The following is a 22,903-nucleotide window of genomic DNA, read 5'->3' as shown; positions in this document are numbered from 1 at the left end:
TGTTCTGGCACCACGGGGAGGTTTTGTAAACGCACATGGCCCTTGACTTCCATTCCAAACAAATTCTCTTTCCAAAAGCTCAATGACTCTCCTCCTCTTCTGAGCATTGTAGTGTGCCAGCAGAGCACTTGACATCCACACAAGGGGTATTTCCATACTCAGAAGAAATGGGGTTACAAATTTTGGGGGTCATTTTCTCCTATTACCCATTGTAAAAATTTGGTGGAAAAACCAGCATTTTAATTTTTTTTTTTTTTTTTTTCATTTACACATCCAACTTTAACAAAAAGTCGTCAAACCCCTGTGAGGTATTAAGGCTCACTGTACCCCTTTTTACGTTCCTTGAGGGGTGAAGTCTCTAAAATAGTATGCCATGTGTTTTTTGTTTTTTTTACTGGCACCATAGGGGCTTCCTAAATGCGACATGCCACCCAAAAACCATTTCAGCATAATTTGCCTGCAGTGCATTTTACGTCCACTCATGGGGTACTTTCATTCTCGGAAGAGATGGGTTTACAAATTTTGGGGGGCACTTTCTCCCATTACTCTTTGTAAAAATGGTAAATTTGGGGGGGGGGGAAATGCACTTTAGTGAAAATTATTTTTATTCCACTTACACATGCGACTTTAACGTAAAGTCTTCAAACACCTGTGGGGTGTTAAGGCTCACTGGACCCCTTGTTACGTGCCTTGAGGGGTGTAGTTTCCAAAATGGTATGCCATATGGGGGTTTTTCTGCTTTTCTGGCACCATAGGGGCTTCCTAAATGTGACATGCCCCCCTAAAAACATATAGAAAAACTCACTCCAAAATCCCATTGTCGCTCCTTCCCTTCTGAGCCCTCTACTGTGCCCACCAAACACTTTACATACACATATGAGGTATTTCCTTACTCGAGAGAAATTGGGTTACAAATTTTGAGAGGATTTTTCTCCTTTTACCCATTGTAAAAATTCAAAAACTGGGTCTACAAGAACATCCGAGTGTAAAAAATGAAGATTTTGAATTTTCTCCTTCACTTTGCTGCTATTCCTGTGAAACACCTAAAGCATGGGTTTCAAACATGCAGCCCACAATTAATATTTTTATGGCCCGCAGGGGGCCCCCGTCACATTCGGGGCATCCCTGTGCCACGAAAAATCTTTTCAGGACACAAGGATGCCCCGGTTTCCTCTGTCCTCTTGCGCTATCTGCCAGCTTCCCCCCCCCTGCTCTGTGTTTTCCCCGTGCAGCCTGTCCTCACCCCCCTGCACGGTGTTTTATCGGTGGTAGATTAGGTCCTGTTGAGACAGAGCATGGGGGAGGGGGATGGAGCTATGTGCGAGGGAGGGGAGAAGCTGTGGACGTCCTTGCTCTCCCCCTGCTGTGTCTTCTTGTGTAATGTAGAGTGGGGGGGGGGGTGTGAAGTGAGACTTCCGAACCTAAGGGGCGTGGCTTAATTATCTCCTGCAGACGTGCGCCTTCGTGCTCTGCCCTCGGAGCGAAAGAGCTGAGGGGAGGAGCGGTTCGGTTTTTGCATGGGTTCGGAAATCTCACCGGCGTCCTGATGCCGGCCCTAGAGCATGACATCATGTGACGTGATGGTGCGCGAACTGACGAGAACATTACCGCCCGCGGCGTTAGTTGTGCTGCTCTGACTCTCTGACAGTAAGTGAATGTGATTGAAATGTTCTGAACTAGGGGTTCCTAGGGGTATACTATCTGCCTGCCTACTGGGTCTGGGGGAGGGGAGGGCGTTAATCTTGGGGTACTACCTTCCTACTGGGGGGGTGGGGGTTAATCTGGGGTACTACCTTCCTACTTCGGGGGAGGGGGTTAATCTGGGGGTACTACCTTCCTACTGGGGGGGAGGGGGTTAATCTGGGGGTACTACCTGCCTACTGGGGGAGGGGGTTAACCTGGGGCCCCCCCAGTAGGCAGGTAGTACACCCAGAATAACCCCCTCCCCCCAGTAGGAAGGTAGTACCCCTAGACTAACCCCCTCTTCCCCCCAGTATGAAGGTAGTACCCCCAGGTTAATTCCCTCCCCCCCCCAGTAGGAAGGTAGTACCCCCAGATTAACCCCTTCCCCCCAGTAGGAAGGTAGTACCCCCAGACTAACCCCCTCTTCCCCCCAGTACGTAGGTTTTACCCCTAGATTAACCCCTCCCCCCCCAGTAGGAAGGTAGTACCCCCAGATTAACCCCCCTCCAGGGGTACTGGGGCTACTACCTGCCTACTGGGGGGGGGAGAGGGGGTTTGGGGTTAATCTGGAGGTACTACCTTCATACTGGGAGGGAGAGGGGGTTAGTCTGGGGGTACTACCTGCCTACTGGGGGGGAGGGGGTTAATCTGGGGGGTACTACATGCCTGCTGGGGGGGAGGGGGTTAATCTGGGGGTACTACATTCCTACTGGGAGGAGGGGGTTAATCTGGGGGTACTACCTGCCTACTGGGGGGGAGGGGGTTAATCTGCCCCCCCCCCCAGTAGGCAGGTAGTACCCCCAGATTAACCCCCTCCCCCCAGTACGAAGGTAGTACCCCCAGATTAACCCCCTCCTGGGGTACTGGGGGTACTACCTGCCTACTGGGGGGAGGGGTTAATCTGGAGGTACTGCCTTTGTACGGGGGGGAAGAGGGGGTTAGTCTGGGGGTACTGCCTGCCTACTGGGGGGGTTAATCTGGGGTTACTACATGCCTGCTGGGGGGAGGGGGTTAATCCCCAACTGGGGGGGAGAGGGGGTTAATCTGGGGGTACTATATGCCTGCTGGGGGGAGGAGTTAATCTGGCTGATGTCTTTGGGGGAACTGTACTGCACCTAATGTGGGGAGACTGCTGCACCTAATGTGGGGGAACTATACTGCACCTAATGTGGGGGGAACTGTGCTGCACCTAATGTGGGGGAACTGTACTGCACCTAATGTGGGGGAACTATACTGCACCTAATGTGGGAGGAACTGTACTGCACCCCTAATGTGGGGGGAACTGTACTGCAAACCTAATGTGGGGGAACTGTGGGGCATGGGGTCTTGTGAAGTGGGTCATGGGGTGTTGTGCAGGTGGGCATGGGGCCTTGTGCAGGGGGGGCATGGGGTCTTGTGTAGGGGGGGCATGGGGTCTTTTGCAGGGGGGCATGAGATGTTGTGCAGGGGGTCATGGGGTCTTGTGTAGGGTGGGCATGAGGTCTTGTGACGCGGGGTCATGGGGTCTTGTGTAGTGTGGGCACGGGGTCTTGTGCAGGGGGGGCATGAGATGTGCAGGGGGTGCATGGGGTGTTGTGCAAAGGGAACATGGGGTGTTGTGCAGGGAGGGCATGTTTTTTTTTATGCGGCCCACATAAACTTAAACCTTGTTTTTTTGGCCCATGTTAGCATTTGAGTTTGACATGCTTGACCTAAAGGGTTAACACACTTACTGAATGTAATTTTGAATACTTTGAGGGGTGCAGTTTTTATAATGGGGTAATTTGTGGGGTATTTCTAATAAGAAAGCCCTTCAAATCCACTTTAAACCTGAACTGGTCCATGAAAAATTCCGATTTAGAAAAATGTTGTGAAAAATTGGAAAATTGCTGCTGAACTTTGAAGCCCTCTGATGTCTTCCAAAAGTAAAAACATGTCAACTTTATGATGCAAACATAAAGTAGACATATTGTATTTGTGAATCAAAATATAATGTATTTGGTATGTCTATTTTCCTTACAACCAGAGAGCTTCAAAGTTAGTCTGCTTTCACGCTATAAAAATTCATCCGTTACAAACGTCCGTTCAAAAAAGCCCTGGTAAACGGCCGTTAAACAATCCCATTAAAGTCTATGGGATTTTTTGATTATCCCTTTTGACCCGTTATAGTCCGTCATGAATAACGACCGTTAGTTGTGACGGAAGAAATAACGGCACATGCACTAATTTTTCTTCCGTCACAAGAAACGGGTAAATTAACGGCCGTTATTTTTAACCCCTTAAGGACCGGGGTTTTTTCCGTTTTTGCATTTTCATTTTTTGCTCCTTGCCTTTAAAAAATCATAACTCTTTCAATTTTGCACCTAAAAATCCATATGATGGCTTATTTTTTGCGCCACCAATTCTACTTTGCAATGACCTCAGTCATTTTGCCCAAAAATCTACGGTGAAACGGAAAAAAAATCATTGTGCGACAAAATTGAAAAAAAAATGCAGTTTTGTAACTTTTGGGGGCTTCCGTTTCTATGTAGTACATTTTTCGGTAAAAATGTCACCTTATCTTTATTCTGTAGGTCTATACGATTAAAATGATACCCTACTTATATAGGTTTGATTTTGTCGGACTTCTGGAAAAAATCATAACTACATGCAGGAAAATTAATACGTTTAAAATTGTCATTTTCTGACCCCTATAACTTTTTTATTTTTCCGTGTATGGGGCGGTATGAGGGCTCATTTTTTGCACCTTGATCTGAAATTTTTAGTGGTACCATTTTTGCATTGATAGGACTTATTGATCGCTTTTTATTCATTTTTAAATGATATAAAAAGTGACCAAAAATGCACTATTTTGGACTTTGGAATTTTTTTGCGCGTACGCCATTGACCGAGCAGTTTAATTAATGATATATTTTTATAATTCGGACATTTCCGCATGCGGTGATACCATATATGTTTATTTTTATTTTTATTTACATTGTGTTTTTTTTTATTGGAAAAGGGGGGTGATTCAAACTTTTAATAGGGGAGGAGTTAAATGATCTTGATTCACTTTTTTTTTCGACTTTTTTTTTGCAGTGTTATAGGTCCCATAGGGACCTATAACACTGCACACACTGATCTTTATCATTGATTGCTGGTTTCTCATAAGAAACCAGTGATCGATGATTCTGCCGCTTGACTGCTCATGCCTGGATCTCAGGCACTGAGCAGTCATTCGGCGATCGGACAGCGAGGAGGCAGGTAGGGGCCCTCCCGGTGTCCTGTAAGCTGTTCGTGATGCCGCGATTAGCCGCGGCTATCCCGAACAGCCCGACTGAGCTAGCCGGCAACTTTCACTTTCGCTTTTAGCCGCGCGGCTCAGCTCTGAGCGTGCGGCTAAAGGGTTAATAGCACAGGGCGCCGCGATCGGCGCTGCGCGCTATTAGAGGCGGGTCCCGGCTTCACTATGACGCCGGGCCCGCCGTGATATGACGCGAGGTTACTGTGTAACCCCGCGTTATATCAGGAGAGCAGGACCAAGGACGTACCGGTACGTTCTTGGTCCTTAAGGGGTTAACATTGAAGTCTATGGATGACGGATGAGCCTTTATGTCATCCTTTTGCACACAGTTTATTATATCCGTTATTACTTCTGAGCATACTCAGAAGAGGTGACATCAGCAGACTCCTGCAGTGCTGAGGGAGGACTACTACTCCCATCATGGAACAGACTTGTTTCCATGATGGGAGTAGTAATTCCCCGGCTGTGGGAGTCTGCAGACAGCTGGGGAGGCTAGATTAGTGTTTGTACTACAACCCCCATCATGGAACAGAGTCTGTTCCATGATGGGGGTTGTAGTACAGGGGCTGAGGGATTGATCGCACCGGTTTTCACTTCTGAGACCCCATGCGATCAAAAGTTATTAAGCAGGGGAGTGGGCGGCATGGTCTGCAACCCTGCGATGTATCAGTGTGTTTTAACTTCCATTTTTGAATCCCCTGCGGGGAGCCCTGAATGGCCGATCAGGGCTCTCAGCGAGAGCTTGAAAAATGAACTTTGAGAGTAGCAGGGGCCAAAGAGCACTGTGGGGGGCAATATATATATAGCGCTGCAGAGGGGGGGGGGGGCAGCAGACATATAGCCTATATATCTAGCCCCCCACCAGCGCATTAGATATGACCCCCGCCTGCGCATTAAATATATACCCCCCGCCGACACATTAAATATATACCCACGCAGCGCATGTATATATGCCCTCGCAGCTCTTCTATATACAAATGCCCCTACCGCTGTATGAATGAAAAGTATTTCTATTAGCAGCGCATAGAGCCGGCTCCCGTTGTGAGGTGAGATTTCCGAACCCATGCAGAAACCGAACCGCTCCTCCCCTCAGCCCTTTTGCTCCTCCCCTTCGCTCTCCTATGCGCTGCTAATAGATAGAAATACTTTTCAATCATACGGCGGCAGGGGTATATGTATATAGAAGAGCTGTGGGGGGCAGACAAATAGTGTTATCTGCCCCCCACAGCGCTTCTATATACATATGCCACTACAGCACTATTGGGTGGCCGATGCTGCTGCTAGAATGCTTTTCACATATAGCGTTGCAGTGGCATAGGTATATAGAAGCATACACACGCGCTGCGGGGGTATATATTTAATGCACCAGCGGGGGTATATATTTAATGTGCAGCTGGGGGGCTAGATATATAGGCTATATATCTGCCCCCTCTGCAGCACTATATATCTTGCCCTCCCCCCCCCCCCCCCCCACAGAGCTTTTAATATAGATAGGGCCCCTGCTAATCCCAAAGTTCATTTTTCAATCTCTCGCTGAGAGCCCTGATTGGCTCCTCAGTACCGGCCATTCAGGGCTCCCCGCGGGGGATTAAAAATGAGAGTTAAAACACACTATACATCGCAGGGTTGCGGACCATGCCACCCGCTCCCCTGCTTAATAACTTTTGATCGCATCGGGTCTCAGAAGTGAAACCCGGTGCAATCAATCCCTCAGCCCCTGTACTACAACCCCCATCATGGAACAGACTCTGTTCCATGATGGGGGTAGTAGTACAAGCACTAATGTAGCCTCCCCAGCTGTCTGCAGCCAGGGAATTTCTACTCCCATCATGGAAACAAGTCTGTTCCATGATGGGAGCACTAGTAGTCCCGGCTGTGGGAGTCTGTAGGCAGAGGTGTTTGGCCATACATGAGGGATATCCGTAACGGATGAATATTTATTCATCCGTTAGCACCCTTTATTTCATCCGTTATTATACATCTGTTTTTACACAGAAAACGGACATTTAATAACGGATGAATGCTCATAGTGGGAAAGCAGCCTTAGAAAAATTTAAAATGTAAAAAAATTTTCATCAAATTTTGGAATTTTTCACCAAGAAAGGATGGAAGTATCGACGAAAATTTTGCCACTAACATAAAGTAGAATATGTCACGAAAAAACATTCTCAGAATCAGAATGAAAAGTAAAAGCATTCCAGAGTTATTAATGCTTAAAGTGACAGTGGTCAGATGTGCAAAAAACACTCTGGTCCTTAAAGGAGATCTGTAGTGCTCTAAACTTTATCTGAAGGATAGGGGATATGTTTTAGATTGCGGGGGTCCGAGCGCTGGGGCCCCCCGCGATCTCCTGTACAGGGCTGCGGCAATGTACAGGAAAGGGGGTGTTCTGTCCCCACATGACACGGCAGCCGGTACGCCCCTCCATGTATCTCTATGGGATTCATGGAGGGGCGTGCCGGCTTCAGCGGCCCCGTAGAGGAGATCGCGGGGGGCCCCAGCGCTCGGACCCCCCGCAATCTAAAACTTATCCCATATCCTTCGGATAAAGTTCAGAGCCCTACAGATCTCCTTTAAGGCCAAAATGGGCCTGGTACTTAAGGGGGTTAAGGATAAAGTAGTTGTGTGTGTGTGTATATATATATATATATATATATATATATATATGCGTGTGTGTCTGTATATATATATATGTATGTGTGTATATATATATATATATATATATATATATGTGTATAATATATATAGTTGTGTTTTTTTTTTTTAACACATATACTACAAGTGTAGGGTGGATTTTAGATGAGCATGTGAAGCAGACCTTCTGTATGTGTATGTGCACTGCAGGTAATGCCTCAACACCAGAGCCAGGTTCAGTTTCTAGTGAAGCCAAAAGATGAGGAAAAGCAGACTAACATGAGACCCTGTCTGCACAAAGCAGATATGGTGGGAATACTTAATTATGCGTTTTCTGCACAACACTGAATATTGCGTTTTATGTTCAGCACTGCAACTAGCGTATCTACAGGCGCCCCACATACACTGAGCAGCCATTATTACTGCACAACAGCAGAGCATTGCTCCACTGACGTAATAGTAACGCTTGGTGGGCGGATATGACGTATGCGGAAGTACACTGTAGACCACACAGGTAAGGCGTTTTCATGAGCTGGGGGTTTTGTTGCTGTGTGCGATGTATGGGATTATATACAGTATAAGATGTATACGCTACAATGCGGCCGCTGGGATGAGGTGATTGTGTCGGCACGGTTACTGAAATAGCCCGACACTGCCAGTAAACCAAGTGTGTAAACATTTTCTGTTTGACTGGAGCGGCCCCTAGTGGTAATCTGTAAGTAAGGCCATTGGGGAGAGGGAAATACATTTGATTTCCACCTTCTTTTGTCACGTAACATTATTAAACGCAAAGGGAACTAATTCTGAATGGATTCTGATTGCAGCAGCTGCTCATTTCACCTGTCATAGCGGAACATCCGATGAGGAAATTATTTCTGCCAGAAGAAGGAATGAGTTCATGAATGGAGGTGTTCAGAATAGCTCGGTCAATGAGACTTTCATTTCCAATGCTTATTTCCATGAACCTCTACAGATGGTACTTGCTTGAACCTTAAAGGGAACCTTTCATCAAAAAAACTTTTGATATATTATAGATTAATGTATGCAGAATAACTTTCAAATAGCATGTTATTAAAAAAATATGCTTTTCTATTTAATTTTCCACTTTGAAAAAATGACCACTAGGGGTCTCCCTACCAGTCCTTTTTTATAGATTTCAGACTCATGCTGGAGTCCTAAATCTCAGACTGCAGCTGGGACACAGACAAACTCACCACTGCTCCCTGTCAGGGAGTTTGTCTGTGTCCCGGCTGCAGTCTGAGATTTAGGACTCCTGCATGAGTCTGAAATCTATAAAAAAGGACTGGTAGGGAGACCCCTAGTGGTCATTTTTTCAAAGTGGAAAATTAAATACAAAAAGGCATATTTTTTTATAACATGCTATTGGAAAGTTATTCTGCATACATTAATCTATAATATATAAAAAGTTTTTTTTGATGAAAGGTACCCTTTAAAGGAGATCTGTAGTGCAATATAACTTATCCCCTATTCGAAGGATAAGTTATAGATCGCGGACGTCCGAGCGCTGCATTCTGCAGGAAGTGGAGTGTTGTCCCCAGCAGAAAGTTGGGTTAGACACGCGCGCCCCACATCCCCCCCCCCCCCCCCGTGTATCTCTATGGGGTACATGGACCGGGCGTGTTGGCCGCCGCGTCATGCAGGGACAGAACGCCCCCTTTTCCATTATACTGCTGAGGCCCCCGTCCAGGAGACCGCAGGGGGGCACCAGCTTTCGGACCCGCCCGCGACCTATCACTTATCCTTCGGATAGGGGTTAAGTTATATTGCACTACAGATGTCCTTTAACCCCTTAAGGACCAGGCCAATTTTATTTTTGCATTTTTGTTTTTTCCTCCTCGTCTTCTTAAAATCGTAACTCTTTTATATTTTCATCCACAGACTAGTTTGAGGGCTTGTTTTTTGCACGACCAGTTGTCCTGCGTAATGCCATGACTCCTTTTACCATAAAATGTATGGCGCAACAAAAAAAATACTATTTGTGTGGGGAAATGAAAAAGAAAACTGCAATTTAGCAAATTTTGGAAGCTTTCGTTTTCACTCCATACAATTTACGGTAAAAATGACATGTACTTTATTCTGTGGGTCAATACGATTAAAATTATACCAATGATTATACACTTTTCTATTATTGTTGCCCTTAAAAAAAATCGCAAACTTTTTAACCAAATTAGTATGTTTAAAATCCTTCTATTTTGATGACCTATAACTTTTTCATTTTTCCGTATAAGCGGTGGTAAGAGGGCTCATTTTGTTGCGCCATGTATATAAAATAAAATGTGACAAAAAGAGCAGCAATATTGCGTTTTTTTTTGTTTTTTTAAATGTTCACGCCGTTCACCGTACGGGATCACTAACATTATATTTTAACAGTTCGGACATTTACGCACGCCACGATACCAAACGTGTATATGTATTTATATATATATATATATATATATATATTTATTTTACACTTTATGGGGGTAAAATGGGGAAAAAAAGGACATTTTACATTTTTAATGGGGGGGGTTCAATTTTTTTTTTACTTTTTGTAGTTTCATTTTTACACTTTAATAGTCCCCATAGGGGACTATCTATAGCAATCCTTTGATTGCTAATACTGTTCAGTTCTATGCATAGGGCATAGCACTGATCAGTGTTATCGGTCATCTTCTGCTCTGGTCTGCTCGATCTCAGACCAGAGCAGAAGACCCCGGGAGATTGCCGGAGCCAGGTGAGGGGACCTCCGTCCGCCATGCTGGATGATCGGATCTCCGCGGCAGCACTGCGGGCGATCTGATCATCCATTCAAAGTACCGCACTGCAGCAGATGCCGTGATCTGTATTGATCACGGCATCTGAGGGGTTAATGGCGGACATCCATGCGATCGCGGATGTCCGCAATTACTGGCGGGTCCCTGTCCGCTGATAGTAGCCGGGACCTGCCACGCATGACGCGAGCACCGGTCCGGTGCTCATGGTCATGACAAAGCGTAAATGTACACCATGGTGCGTTAAGTACCGCCACACCAGGATGTACATTTATGTCCATTGTCATTAAGGGGTTAAGGCCAGGTTCACACTATGGAATTTCCAGCGTAAATTCCAGTTGCATTGCTGGCAATGGGATTTTGCTGCATAGTGGACACTGCAGAGTTTTTGAGGCAGACTATTCGCTCGAACAAATTCTATGTTTCCACACTGCTGACATTGCGCTGACTGATTTAGTCGGCACTGGCCACACTCAGGAATTTCCAGATAGAATTTGAGATTCCAAGTGTGAACTCAGCCATAGAGTCCAACATTTCTCCAATTATTGGTTTTGCTACCAGCTGAGCACAGTGTATATGTACAATAAGATACACTTCCATTTTTTTTGGACCATAAAATATGAATTGTATTATATAATGTCATAACCATATTCTGTCCTTTTGCGGTGTCTTACCCCTAGGGCCTGTCATGGGATGGTACTGGAGCAACTGTAAAACGTGGTGGAGCCAAGACCCTTTTTTGCAGGAGGTTGTTCGCTTCTCTCTGTGGTGTCGCGGCCTAACATTATTAATGCAGGTGAGAAGATTTAATAGGTAACTGGGGTTGATGGCAGATAACTGATATACAATTATTTATGTGTCTTTGTTCTATTTTTCTTCACAAGGTTGTATTTAACCTCTTGATACCAGATCACAGCGCTGATGCCTTTTCCCCACCAAGGCTTGAACCAAGTATGTTTGGAGATCATGTAGTTGAGCTCTTTTTTGGTGGTTTAGGACGATGGGATGCAGAACACTTCCTGTTCATAGCTGAGCATGGATATGTCTATGAGCACAATATGGCTTTCTTCCCTTTACTGCCTCTTATTATTGGAGGTCTAGCGCGAGGACCACTTCTGCCATTGGCAGGGCTGTTGAGACTACGTAGCCGATTGCTGATTTCTTCTGCCTGTCTAAACTGTGTTTGTTCTACCCTGGCAGCAGTGTCTTTGTACCTACTTGGATGTGTGACTTTGCAATCACGGCGTCTGGCATTTATTGCAGCCCTGCTATTTTGTATGTGCCCAGTTTCCATTTTTATGTCTACTACCTACTCTGAGAGTCTCTATGCACTAGCCACTTTCACTGGGTTGTGGCAGCTCCAGAAGAATAGAACTCTGTGTGGCTCTGCTTTTTTCTCTTTTGCATCTTTCGCACGTTCCAATGGGCTGGTTAATGCTGGTTTCTTGCTGTATTCAGCTGTAAAGGCAACAGTACAGAGGAAAGGTAATTGCAGGCTGGTGACGAGGACGGTATTTGGGATTTTTTTTGTTATTCTACCTATTGTGCTTTTTCAAGGCTATTGCTATATGAGGTCTTGCCTTGAGTCCTTTGAAAATGATCAAATACCTCAAGAACTTCTACAACTAGCACTGGAAAAGGGCTACCGTGTGCAAAAGGAATCTATTCCTGCCTGGTGTTCATTTAGCATTCCGATAGCATATTCACATATACAAAATGAATATTGGGATGTTGGATTGTTTCGATACTTCAAGCTACAGCAGTTGCCTAACTTCCTGCTGGCTTTACCTGTTCTAATTTTAAGTACATCTGCAATACTGGAATACACGTCTTCTAATCTGGAGCTATGCAGAACGCTGGGCCTGTGCAAAGTAAAGAGTAAACAGGCAAATGGATTCTATGGACCTCAAGTGTTTGTCCATGTAGCACATCTTGCAGCACTAACAGCATTTGGATTCCTGTGTATGCATGTGCAGGTAAATATATATTTATATACCATTTCATGTTCTGTACATACACTTTTATTAAAGGGGTACTCTGGCCCTAAGACCTCTTATCCCCTATCCAAAGGATAGGGGATAAGATGCCTGATCGCGGGGGTTCCGCCTCTGGGGACCCCCGTAGTCTTTCATGCAGCACCCCGCTATCATTAGCCTCCAGAGCGTACATCGCCCCGGGTCTGATGAATCACGATCACGGGGCCAAGAGTATCATGACATCACAGCTCCACCCAGTGTTACGTCACGCTCAACCCCCTCAATGCAAGTCTATGGGAGTGGGTGTGACAGCCACCACGCCCCCTCCCATAGGCTTGCATTGAGGGGGCATAGCGTGACGTCACATGGGGGTGGAGCCGTGACATCACGATACTCTTGGCCCCATGATTGTGATTCAACAGACCTGGAGCGATGTTCATAAGTCACCCTCACTGCCCTGTAAGTAGGCCCCTGGGTGCAGAGCTATACTTACCTAGTCCCCCTTGGCATGATTGACAGCCTGTGTCACCGCTCTGCTCTGTCTTCTTAGGGACAGAGCGATGATTATGGGGCGGCAGGGGTGACTTACATACTTCATATCCTCATCCCATAAAAAAAAAGTACTAGAACCATATTTAGCACGTCATGCAACCATATAAAAAATCCAGTGCATTGTACACATTGCAAACACAAAATAAATTAATTTCACCCACACTGCCCTTAATAACCCCCACCCAGGCTCCAGAATATCCCTGTATATTTTATATATACACACACTTAAAACAGTCAAAATTGGATGCCATTGTATACTTGCATGTACTATCACGCTTGGCATTACTTTGGTTGATGAGTGATACATGTTTCTGGTTCTTCTCAAAAGCATGACACACCATGCCTAAATAGCATTTAATTGCTTTTTAGATTAGTACAGTAAAAACTTAATCCAGACCATGTTTAATGTAACAGATTTTTATTTCGATTATACATTGTGTATATTTGCCATCCTTTATGATCACTGCTCTAGAAGACTTTTTATAGCAGTTTCGGATTTCACTATATACAGATGCTGTTTGATATATTTCAATCATACTCAATATCACTTTGAAATTAGAACAGTGTTCTATTCTAATATTTATTCTCATTGTAGGTGCTCACGAGGCTTCTTTTTTCATCGTGTCCTGTGCTCTTTTGGTTCTGTTCACATGTGGTGCACAAGAATGAACCATGGATTTGGAGCCTCAAGAAATGTAAAACTATCTACAACCCAGTCATTCAATTTCTTATTGGATGGACTTCACTTCAGCCAGGGACAAAAATTATTTTAGGTTATTTCTTAGGATACTGGGTAATTGGAACAGCTTTACATGTGAACTTTCTCCCCTGGACATAAAAGGCAGATTTTGGATGTGGGTGTTTATAAATCATAATTTATTTTTGACAAACTGTAAGTGAACTATAAGTAAAGCTATATATTTGTAAGGAATACCATTGTAACAGGATTTAAGAGGTTTCAACTTGCCTGATCAAAGTTGACCTACAGTTGTTCAGCTCTATAACCCCTTAAAGAGGTTATTCCGCCCCTAGACATTTTATTCCCTATCCATAGAATAGGGGATAAGATGTCTGATCGCAGGCGGGTCCAGTCTTGATTACACAGCCTATCCAGGCTGGCACCCCGGCGTTCTGAACATTTATGTTCAGAACGCCGGCTTCGGGCGGCAGTGTTCATGATGTTACACCACGCCCCCTCAATTCAGCTCTATGGGACAGAGCATGACGGATGTGATCGAGTGAAATTACGCTGTGTGCACAGTGCAGAAGAATCTCATTGAAATCAAAAGTTCTCTGCTGCAGTGGAATGTCCTTTCAGAATTTCTGCACGGAAATTCAATCGCGTAAACAGAGCCCGAGGGTATGTTCACATGGCAGAATTTCCTCAATTCCACAAATTTTGTTCAGTAAAGCTTGCTGAACGGAATTACAGATTTTTGTGTCATCTAAACACAGAATTCTTCTGAAATTTAAGCCCCACTGATTTCAATGTAATGCCGAAAAACATAAAAGACTAGTCATATTTTGATGGAGCATGGAAAGCAGAATTTATGCCACAGAAATTCTTCTGTCAGAATGGGACTGCGGATTCCCATTGAAATAAATTTCCAGCAAATTACGGCAGAACACTGTGTGAACATACCCTAATACTGACAGTTATGTTGTGCTGGAGTACAGTATAACAGGTTAAAAAAACTAAAGTTATAAAAATAAAAGGTTAATCAATAAATAGTGTAAAAAAAATAAGTAAAAATGTCCCTTTCCCAATAAAGCTCTGTATTAATATCAAAAAAACTATACATAATAGGGATTGCCATGTTTGTAATAACTAATTGATATTAATCCCACAAGCTGAACGTGAAATAAAAATGATCAGTAGGAAGCATGGTCGGAATATGGCATAACACAAAAAAAGAAAGGAAAAGTAACATAAAAAGCTATAGAAATTGAGTGTCACTATAATTGTACCGGCCTACAGAATAAATAATTTTTAATGCACAGTGAATGCAAAATAAACATTTTTTAATGCCAGACATTTTTAAACTTTTCACAATATTTTGGAGTTTTTCCACAAAAAAAAACATGTATTAACTAAAATTTGTTAGAAAAAAACTAATCTCAGAATCGCTTCTGGGATGAAGAAAAGTGAGTGTTTTTGAAGCCGATAATTAACCCATAACTGCGGTAGTTATAATTTTGCCAGAGAAGGCATTCTGCTAAAACAGTCATTGACGTATGGTGACAGTATTCTATCAGATTTATCCATTTCCTAATTTATCTATTGGAATACGCATCCTTCAGGTTGATTGTTTGCACCAAATCATTCTGCAGAGTACTCCTTTAATTTAGCAAAACTAAATCAGATTTGTAGATTTACTTTTAAATCAACTAATGCCTGAAAGTTAAACAGATTTGTAAATGACTTCTATTTAAAAATCTTAATCCCTGTAGTACTTATCAGCTGCTGTATGCTCCACAGGAAGTTCTTTTCATTTTGAATTTCTTTTCAGTCTGACCACAGTGCTCTCTGCTGACACCTTTGTCCATGTCAGGAACTGTCCAGAGTAAGATAGGTTTACTATGGGGATTTCTGGCACTTCCCGAGATGGACAGAGGTGTCAGACAGAAAGGAAAGAAGAACTTCCTGTGGAGCATACAGCAGCTAAGAAGTACTGGAACGATTAAGGTTTTTAAACAGAAGCAATTTACAAAACTTTCACGCACCAGTTGACTTGAAAAAAAAAAAAATTCCCCCGGAGTACCCCGTTTAATAACACTGTCAAAGTGCCACGATTGTCCTGAGAAGTCTGGTATAAAACCCTGAAGTCTCATAGGATTGTGGAGGGTTATACCAGACTTTTCCAGGCAACCACTTAATTCTGACATTTCTAGACCTCCATTTTACATTCTCTGAACAGCAACATTAGACTTAGCTGTTGCTGATTAAAAGTGCCCTTTTATAGAAAAACAGCGTAGAACTTTTTTTTATTTTTTTATTTTCTTTATACAAAAAAAATTATTTACAACATATTTACTCAATGGCTTATTCTGAACACATCAGGGAATTGAATCACTGAGTATTCAAAATTATTAACAGCTCTCTGCAATCGATGTCAGCAAACACTAGGATCAGACTCCAACCTATTAGAAAACACCCATCCAAAAAGCTACGAGTGTTTGTGTAAAAACGGGAATGTCTTACATATACTTTGTTGTGACATTGCAGTCAATTAGCTGCTGAGAAGACTGTAATTATAAATGATGGCTCTGCTGTTTTATAGTAAAAAATATAAATAATGTTTTATATTATTTTGGCAAAACCTGCAGAATACTGTCTTTGCATTAAAGAGCGTTATTCAAGTACAGCTTTACTTCCCCTACTGTATTGTGTGTGAGAACTGTAACTTAAGTTTCAAAAGGAGATTGATTCCAGTCAAGGAAAAGAAGAGAAAACTTAATGGGGTTATCCAGGAGTAGAAATACAGAACCGCTGTCTGTCTCCAGGTTGGGTGTGGTTCTGCAGCTCAGTTCCATTGAAGTGAATGGAGCAAAGTTGTATTACCACACCCAACCTGGAGACAGACGTGGAGCTGTTTTTGAAAGAAATTAGCTTTGGTTTTCTATTCCTAGATAACCCTTTTAGGGTGCGTTCACACGCTAGTAACTAGCAGCAAGTTTCCCGCTGCGAGTTACACAACCATTGATTTAAATGGGTCCACAGACAGTCCCCAATAGTGTCAGATTTGCGGACTGTCCGTGGACCCATTCAAATGAATGGTAGCGTAACTCAGTTGGTAACCTGCTGCTAGTTACTAGCGTGTGAACGCACTCTTAAAGCTAAACAAACAGTTCTCACACAGAGCGAATAAAGCAGACCAGGCATTGCAAGGTTTGTCTCCATTCCAGTAGTATTTTTTGTTATTTACAAATAAGACTTGAGACTTTGGTTATCACAAGTTTAAAGCTTCTTCTTCCACTGTTCTTTTTTCTTCTTCAACATATTTCTCCTGAAACGCCAGTGTTCTGCAAGATAGGTTAAGGTTTATTTAACAGACAAAAAAAAAAACTACAAGCCTTATACCTTGTACACGGAGTGACTACAGTATAACTTAAAGGTGTACTCCATCCCTAGCCATGTTATCCTCTATCCAAAGGATAGGGGATAATATGTCTGATGGCGGGGGGGCCCACCGCTGGGGATCCCCACAATCTCGGCTCTGTGCGTAATGACTGGCAATACAGGGGCCGTAGCATTGTGACGTCACGGCTCCGCCCCCTCATGATGTCACTGCCCACCCCCTTTATGCAAGTCTATGGGAGGTGGCGTGATGTCACGAGGGAACGGCCCCTGTATCGTCCGTCATTATGCACAGAGCAAGCTTGCCCTGTGCAGTGATGACAGCAGGGTTCCGCAGCAGAGATCGCGGGGTCCCAGCGGCAGGACCCCTGTGATCAGACCCTTTGGATAGGAGATAAGATGTCTAAGGGCAGATTACCCCTTTAAAACATATGGCTCCATAAACTATGGAGGTTGTACAAATAGGTGCATGACTGCCAGAACATAGAAAAATGTTCAGTCACCAGAGGTAAAAGGTGAGCTTCTTTACTTATAAGAACTGTGAATCTGTGATAAAGTATCTCTCGTGTAGAAGTAGTTAAAGCCTTTAAAACAAACTTAGACAAAATTTTAAAACAAAAAACATTTAAACTTACATAAAAATGGAGGATTTTAGTAATAGTTACCCATACCCTTCCCCTTAATCCACTTTTTTCCCCTAGGCTAACCTTGATGGAAATTTCTGTTTAATTACCTTATTACTGTTTAATCCCTTAACCTGTTCAGGACCCCAGGGGTACAGGTACGTCCTGACACCCTGGGTCTTAAGGACCCAGGACATACATGTACGTCCGTGGGAATTTCAGTCCCCGTGCCGGGGTGACTGCTGATATCAATCAGCAGGCACCCCGCACAAATACCCAGGCGATCAGCGCAAATGAATGAATGAATTCAGACTTGCGATTTGTGCGATTCCGGGTCATTACGGGTCAATGGTGACCCGATGACCCGGAATATAAGGGGGATCGCGGTTGTCCAAGACACAGACGGTCCCCCTGAAGGGATAGGAGTGAGGTGGCAGGGGTGCCACCCCTCCTATCCCTGCTATTGGTCGTATAGACGCGACGTCCAATAGCAGATCAGGGGTGGGGCGGAATTACTTTCGGTTTCCCCGTTCTGCCCACCCACAATAGACGGGGAAACCAAGAGGGACCGGCACCGAAGGTCACTTACCGATCTGCGGAGACTGCGGGCGATTGTGATGGGCCGGCGGCGATGTCATGTGGCTGGCTCCCTGGCTCCTACGGAAGCTGGTGAGTTGCCTAGCAACATCTGGAGGGCTACCAGCATGCCCAGACAGCTGCTTGGGCATGCTGGGAGTTGTAGTTTTGCAACAGCTGGAGGTCTACAATTTAGAGACCACTGCACAGTGTTCTCCAAACTGTAGCCCTCTAGATCTTGCAAAACTACAACTCCTAGCATGCCCACACAGCAGTTTTCTGTCTGTGCATGCTGAGATTGGTAGTTTTGCAACATCTGGAGGGCCACAGTTTGGAGATCACTGCAGTGGTCTCTAAACTCTAGCCCTCCAGGTGTTGCAAAACTGCATATTCCAGCATGCCCAAACAGCTGTCTCGGCATGCTGGGAGTTGTAGTTGCGTACCTCCAGCTGTTGCATAACTACACCTCCCAGCATGCCCTTCAGCGATTAGTACATGCTGGGAGTTGTAGTTTTGCAACAGCTGGAGATACACTGGTTGGAAAATACTGAGTTAGGTAACAGAACCTAACTGAAGGATTTCCAACCAGTGTGCCTTCAGCTCGCAGCATGCACATGTCTGTCAGTACATGCCCCCATGAGAACGTACAGGGTACATTCACACGGGCAGGTTTACAGTAAGTTCCCTGCATGAAGTTTGAGCTTTCGCAAATTTTTCGCCGCAGCGCGAACTCCGAGCGAGGAAACTCACCGTAACCCGCCAGTGCGAATGTACCCTAAAAACACTACACTACACTACCACATAATAAAGAATAAAACACAACATATACACCCCTTACACTGTCTCTCTCCTTTCCCCCCCAATAAAAATGAAAAACGTATTGTATGGCAATGTTTCCAAAACGGAGCCTCCAGCTGTTGCAAAACAAAAACTCCCAGCATTTCCAGACAGCCAATGACTGTGAAGGCATGCTGGGAGTTTAGCAACAGCTGGAGGCACCCTGTTTGGGAATCACTGGCGTAGAATACCCCTATGTCCACCCCTATGTAGTCCTCAAATACGCATGGCGCTCCTGGCGTATTTCACGGAAACAGTTTAGGGCCACATATGGGGTATTTCTGTACTCGGGAGAAATTGCACTACACATTTTGGGGGCTTTTTCTCCTTTTACCCCTTATGAAAAGAAAAAGTTGGGGGCTACACCAGCCTGTTAGTGTAAAAAAAATTTTTTACACCAACATACTTTTTGTTTTCACAAGCGGTAAAAGCAAAAAAAAAAAAAAAAAAGACCCCCAAAATTTGTAACACAATTTCTCCTGAATACGGAAAAACCCCATATGTGGATGTAAAATGCTCTGCGGGCGCACAACAGGGCTCAGGAGTGAGAGCGCACTATGTACATTTGAGGCCTAAATTGGCAATTTGCACAGGGGTGGCTGATTTTTACAGCGGTTCTGACAAACGCAAAAAAAAAATACCCACATGTGACCCCATTTTGGAAACTACACCCCTCACAGAGCGTAACAAGGGGTAAAGTGAGCCTTAACACCCCACAGGTGTTTGACAAATTTATTAAAGTTGGATGGGAAAATGAAGAAGAAAATTATTTTCACTAAAATGCTGGTGTTACCCTAAGTTTTTCATTTTCACAAGGGAAAATAGAAAAAAAAAAAAGCCCCCCCACAATTTGTAACCCTATTTCTTCGGAGTAAGAAAATACCCCATATGTGGATGTAAAGTGCTCTGCGGGCGAACTACAATGCTCAGAAGAGGAGTGCCATTGGGATTTTGAAGAGAAAATTTGTCCAGAATTGAAGGCCACGTGCGTTTACAAAGCCCCCATAGTGCCAGAACAATGGACCCCTCCCACATGTGACCCCATTTTGGAAACTACACCCCTCACGTAATGTAATAAGGGGACAGTGAGCATTTATGCCCCACAGGTGTCTGACAGATTTTTGGAACAGTGATCCGTGAAAATGAAAAATTAAATTTTTCATTTGCACAGCCCACTGTTCCAAAGATCTGTCAAACGCCAGTGGGGTGTAAATACTCACTGCACCCCTTATTAAATTCTGTGAGGGGTGTAGTTTCCAAAATGGGGTCACATGGTGGGGGGGGGTCACCTGTTCTGGCACCACGGGGAGCTTTGTAAATGCACATTGCCCCCGACTTCCATTCCAAACAAATTCTCTTTCGAAGAGCTCATTGGCGCTCCTTCTCTTCTGAGCATTGTAGTTCGGCAGCAGACCACTTGACGTCCACACATGGGGTATTTCCAAATGGGGTTACAAATTTTAGGGGGCATTTTGTCCTATTATCACTTGTAAAAAAAAAAAAAATTTGAGGGAAAACTAGCATTTTAGTGAAAAAAAAATTATATACACATCCAATTTTAAAGTCGTCAAACACCTGTGGGTTGTTAAGGCTCACTGGACCCCTTGTTACGTGCCTTGAGGGGTGTAGTTTCCAAAATGGTATGCCATGTGTTTTTTTTTTTTTTTTGCTGTTTAGGCACCATAGAGGCTTCCTAAATGTGACATGCCCCCCAAAAACCATTTCAGAAAAACTCACTCTCCAAAATCCCACTGTCGCTCCTTCCCTTCTGAGCCCTCTACTGCGCCCGCCGAACACTTTACATAGACATATGAGGTATTTCACTCAAGAGAAATTGGGTTACACATTTTAGGAAGATTTCTTTACTTTTACCCCTTGTAAAAATTCAATAGCTGGGTCTACAAGAACATGCCAGTGTAAAAAAAAAAAAAGGAGATTTTGAATTTTCTCCTTCAATTTGCTGCTATTCCTGTGAAACACCTAAAGGGTTAACAAACCTTTTGAATGTCATTTTGAATACTTTGAGGGGTGCAGTTTTTATAATGGGGTCATTTATGGGGTATTTCTAAAATGAAAGTCCTTCAAATCCACTTCAAAACTGAACTGGTCCCTGAAAAATTTAGATTTAGAAAATTGTGCAAAATTTGAAAATTACTGCTATACTTTGAAAATTTTCATGACATTTTGGAGTTTTTCACCAAGAAATGATGCAAGTATCAACTAAATTTTACCACTAACATAAGTAGAATATGTCACAAAAAAACTCGGATTTAGAATGAAAGGTAAAAGCATCCCAGAGTTATTCATGCTTACTGACAGTGACCGTGGTCAGATGTGCAAAAAATGGCCGGGTCCTACAGTGAAAATTGGCTGGGTCCTTAAGAGGTTAAGGACCAGGACCATTTTATTTTTGCATTTTTGTTTTTTCCTCTTGCCTTCTAAAAATCATAACTTTTATATTTCAATGCACAGACATATGAGGGCTTGTTTTTTGCGTCAATTTTACTTTGTAATGAGCCACAAGTATGCAGGTAAGAAAGAAAAAAAATCACCAGGCACTGCCGAGTATATAATGGCAAAGAGGAAAGTCTATGACACCAGCTGCTATCAAATGGAATGGTGTGTGGAGGTGCGGCTTCTGCACGGCATGTGCAATTAAGTAGCAAGACTAACTTCAATAGACACAGAAGTGTAAAAAGGAATCGCACTCACCACAATCGGGCTCCAGACCAAAGTAACTTTAATCCATAATGGAAGATAAAGCAGCAAACTTAGGAAAAAGGCAATTCCCAAACTAAGCGGGGAGGGAGAGCAACCGCTTTCAGGACGCAGGGGCACACGTGGGTGGCAACTAGTTTTGCGTCAGCCGACGCTTCTTTCGGCCAGGTGTGTCACCCACCTGGCCGGAAGAAGCGTCAGCTGACGCAAAACTAGTTGCCACCCCCGGAAGAAGCGTCAGCTGACGCAAAACTAGTTGCCACCCCCCTGTGTGCCCCTGAGAGCAGCTGCTCTCCCTCCCCGCTTGTTTGGGAATTGCCTTTTTCCTATGTTTGCTGCTTTATCTTCCATTATGGATTAAAGTTACTCTGGTCTGGAGCTGGATTGTGGTGCGATTCCTTTTTACACTTCTATGTCTATTGAAGTTACTTTGTAATGACATCACTTAAATTTACCATAAAATGTACAGCGCAACCAAATTTTTTTTATTTATGTGGGAAAATTGAAAAGAAAACCGCAATTTAGCAAATTTTTTGGGGAATAAAAAGGTGACAAAGCAGCAATTTTGAACCATTTTCTTTTTTTTACGTTTACACCGTTCACCACACGGGATAAGTGTTAAGCCTAAATGGCTTTATTTGTAGGAGTGGCATGGGGTATTATAACCACCCCTCTCCCACAGCTAGGGGAGTGTGTTGCGTTGGCAGTGGTTCTCTTGTAGTCTACCATGTTAGTTCATACGTCCCGGAGTGTTGTTGGTGGTGTGAGTGATTCTATCCCCCGTCCTCGTATCCCAGCTTCATGTTTTGTCCTTTACTGCCTGGTTTCCCTACTGCAGGGCTATGCTCACCCCCCCAGCTGGGTCGCTTCTCTCCCTGCACTCTCCCGGGCATTTTCTCCCGCCGGCCGCTGCTCCTGCATGCCCGAGTCACTCCCCCCCCAGGTGCCCTTGGTCACTCACCGCTCCTGCTCTGGTCCGGTTCCCGCTCCCGGGTGAGGCGTCCGCTCGCCGGGCATGAGGCTGTGGGGGCAGGGTTTCGCGGCCCCGGCAGGTGATGTCACTCCAGGCCCCGGGTGAGGCGTTCGCTCGCTGGGCCCTATGCTATGTCCTGCGCTCCGGTCTGCGGTCGCACAGCTGCGAGGCTGTGGTGGCGGGGCTTCGTGGCCCTGGCTGGTGGCGTCACACACCAGAG

General features: G+C 44.3%; 2 protein-coding genes across 7 annotated transcripts in view; one reads left to right on the top strand and one right to left on the bottom strand.

Moving 5' to 3' along the window:
* The first annotated feature begins 7,863 nt into the window (after positions 1-7,863).
* On the top strand, positions 7,864-15,763 carry PIGV (phosphatidylinositol glycan anchor biosynthesis class V). 5 transcript variants are annotated; one of them, XM_056557406.1, is made up of 4 exons: positions 7,879-8,093; positions 11,031-11,146; positions 11,235-12,326; positions 13,474-15,763. In XM_056557406.1, the coding sequence occupies exons 1-4, from the start codon at positions 8,066-8,068 to the stop codon at positions 13,714-13,716; spliced, it is 1,479 nt and encodes a 492-aa protein (XP_056413381.1). In that variant the 5' UTR covers positions 7,879-8,065; the 3' UTR covers positions 13,717-15,763. The 5 variants fall into 5 exon arrangements, with proteins under 5 accessions (XP_056413385.1, XP_056413381.1, XP_056413383.1 ...); XM_056557408.1 differs by lacking the exon at positions 7,879-8,093 and adding an exon at positions 8,104-8,294; XM_056557407.1 differs by lacking the exon at positions 7,879-8,093 and adding an exon at positions 8,104-8,487.
* A 902-nt stretch (positions 15,764-16,665) lies between these two features.
* GPN2 (GPN-loop GTPase 2) overlaps positions 16,666-22,903 on the bottom strand; it is a 32,007-nt gene continuing 25,769 nt past the window's right edge. The window contains exon 4 of one of the 2 annotated variants that reach the window (XM_056557412.1): positions 16,666-16,901. In XM_056557412.1, coding sequence (XP_056413387.1) covers positions 16,872-16,901 — 30 coding nt within the window. In that variant the 3' untranslated portion in view covers positions 16,666-16,871. The remainder of the gene's footprint in view (positions 16,902-22,903) is intronic. The other variant, XM_056557411.1, reaches the window with a different exon arrangement.

The sequence above is a fragment of the Hyla sarda genome, chromosome 2 (assembly GCF_029499605.1).
Source record: "Hyla sarda isolate aHylSar1 chromosome 2, aHylSar1.hap1, whole genome shotgun sequence".
Classification (NCBI taxonomy): Eukaryota; Metazoa; Chordata; class Amphibia; order Anura; family Hylidae; genus Hyla; species Hyla sarda.
This window is presented reverse-complemented; position numbering and strand designations above follow the sequence as displayed.

Excerpts from the sequence above, each read along its gene's own strand:
- PIGV (XM_056557406.1), top strand. The coding sequence starts at position 8,066 with ATGCGGAAGTACACTGTAGACCACACAG. Across the intron at positions 8,094-11,030 it reads GTACACTGTAGACCACACAG|GGCCTGTCATGGGATGGTAC; the intron begins GTAAGGCGTTTT and ends TCTTACCCCTAG. Across the intron at positions 11,147-11,234 it reads GCCTAACATTATTAATGCAG|GTTGTATTTAACCTCTTGAT; the intron begins GTGAGAAGATTT and ends TTTCTTCACAAG.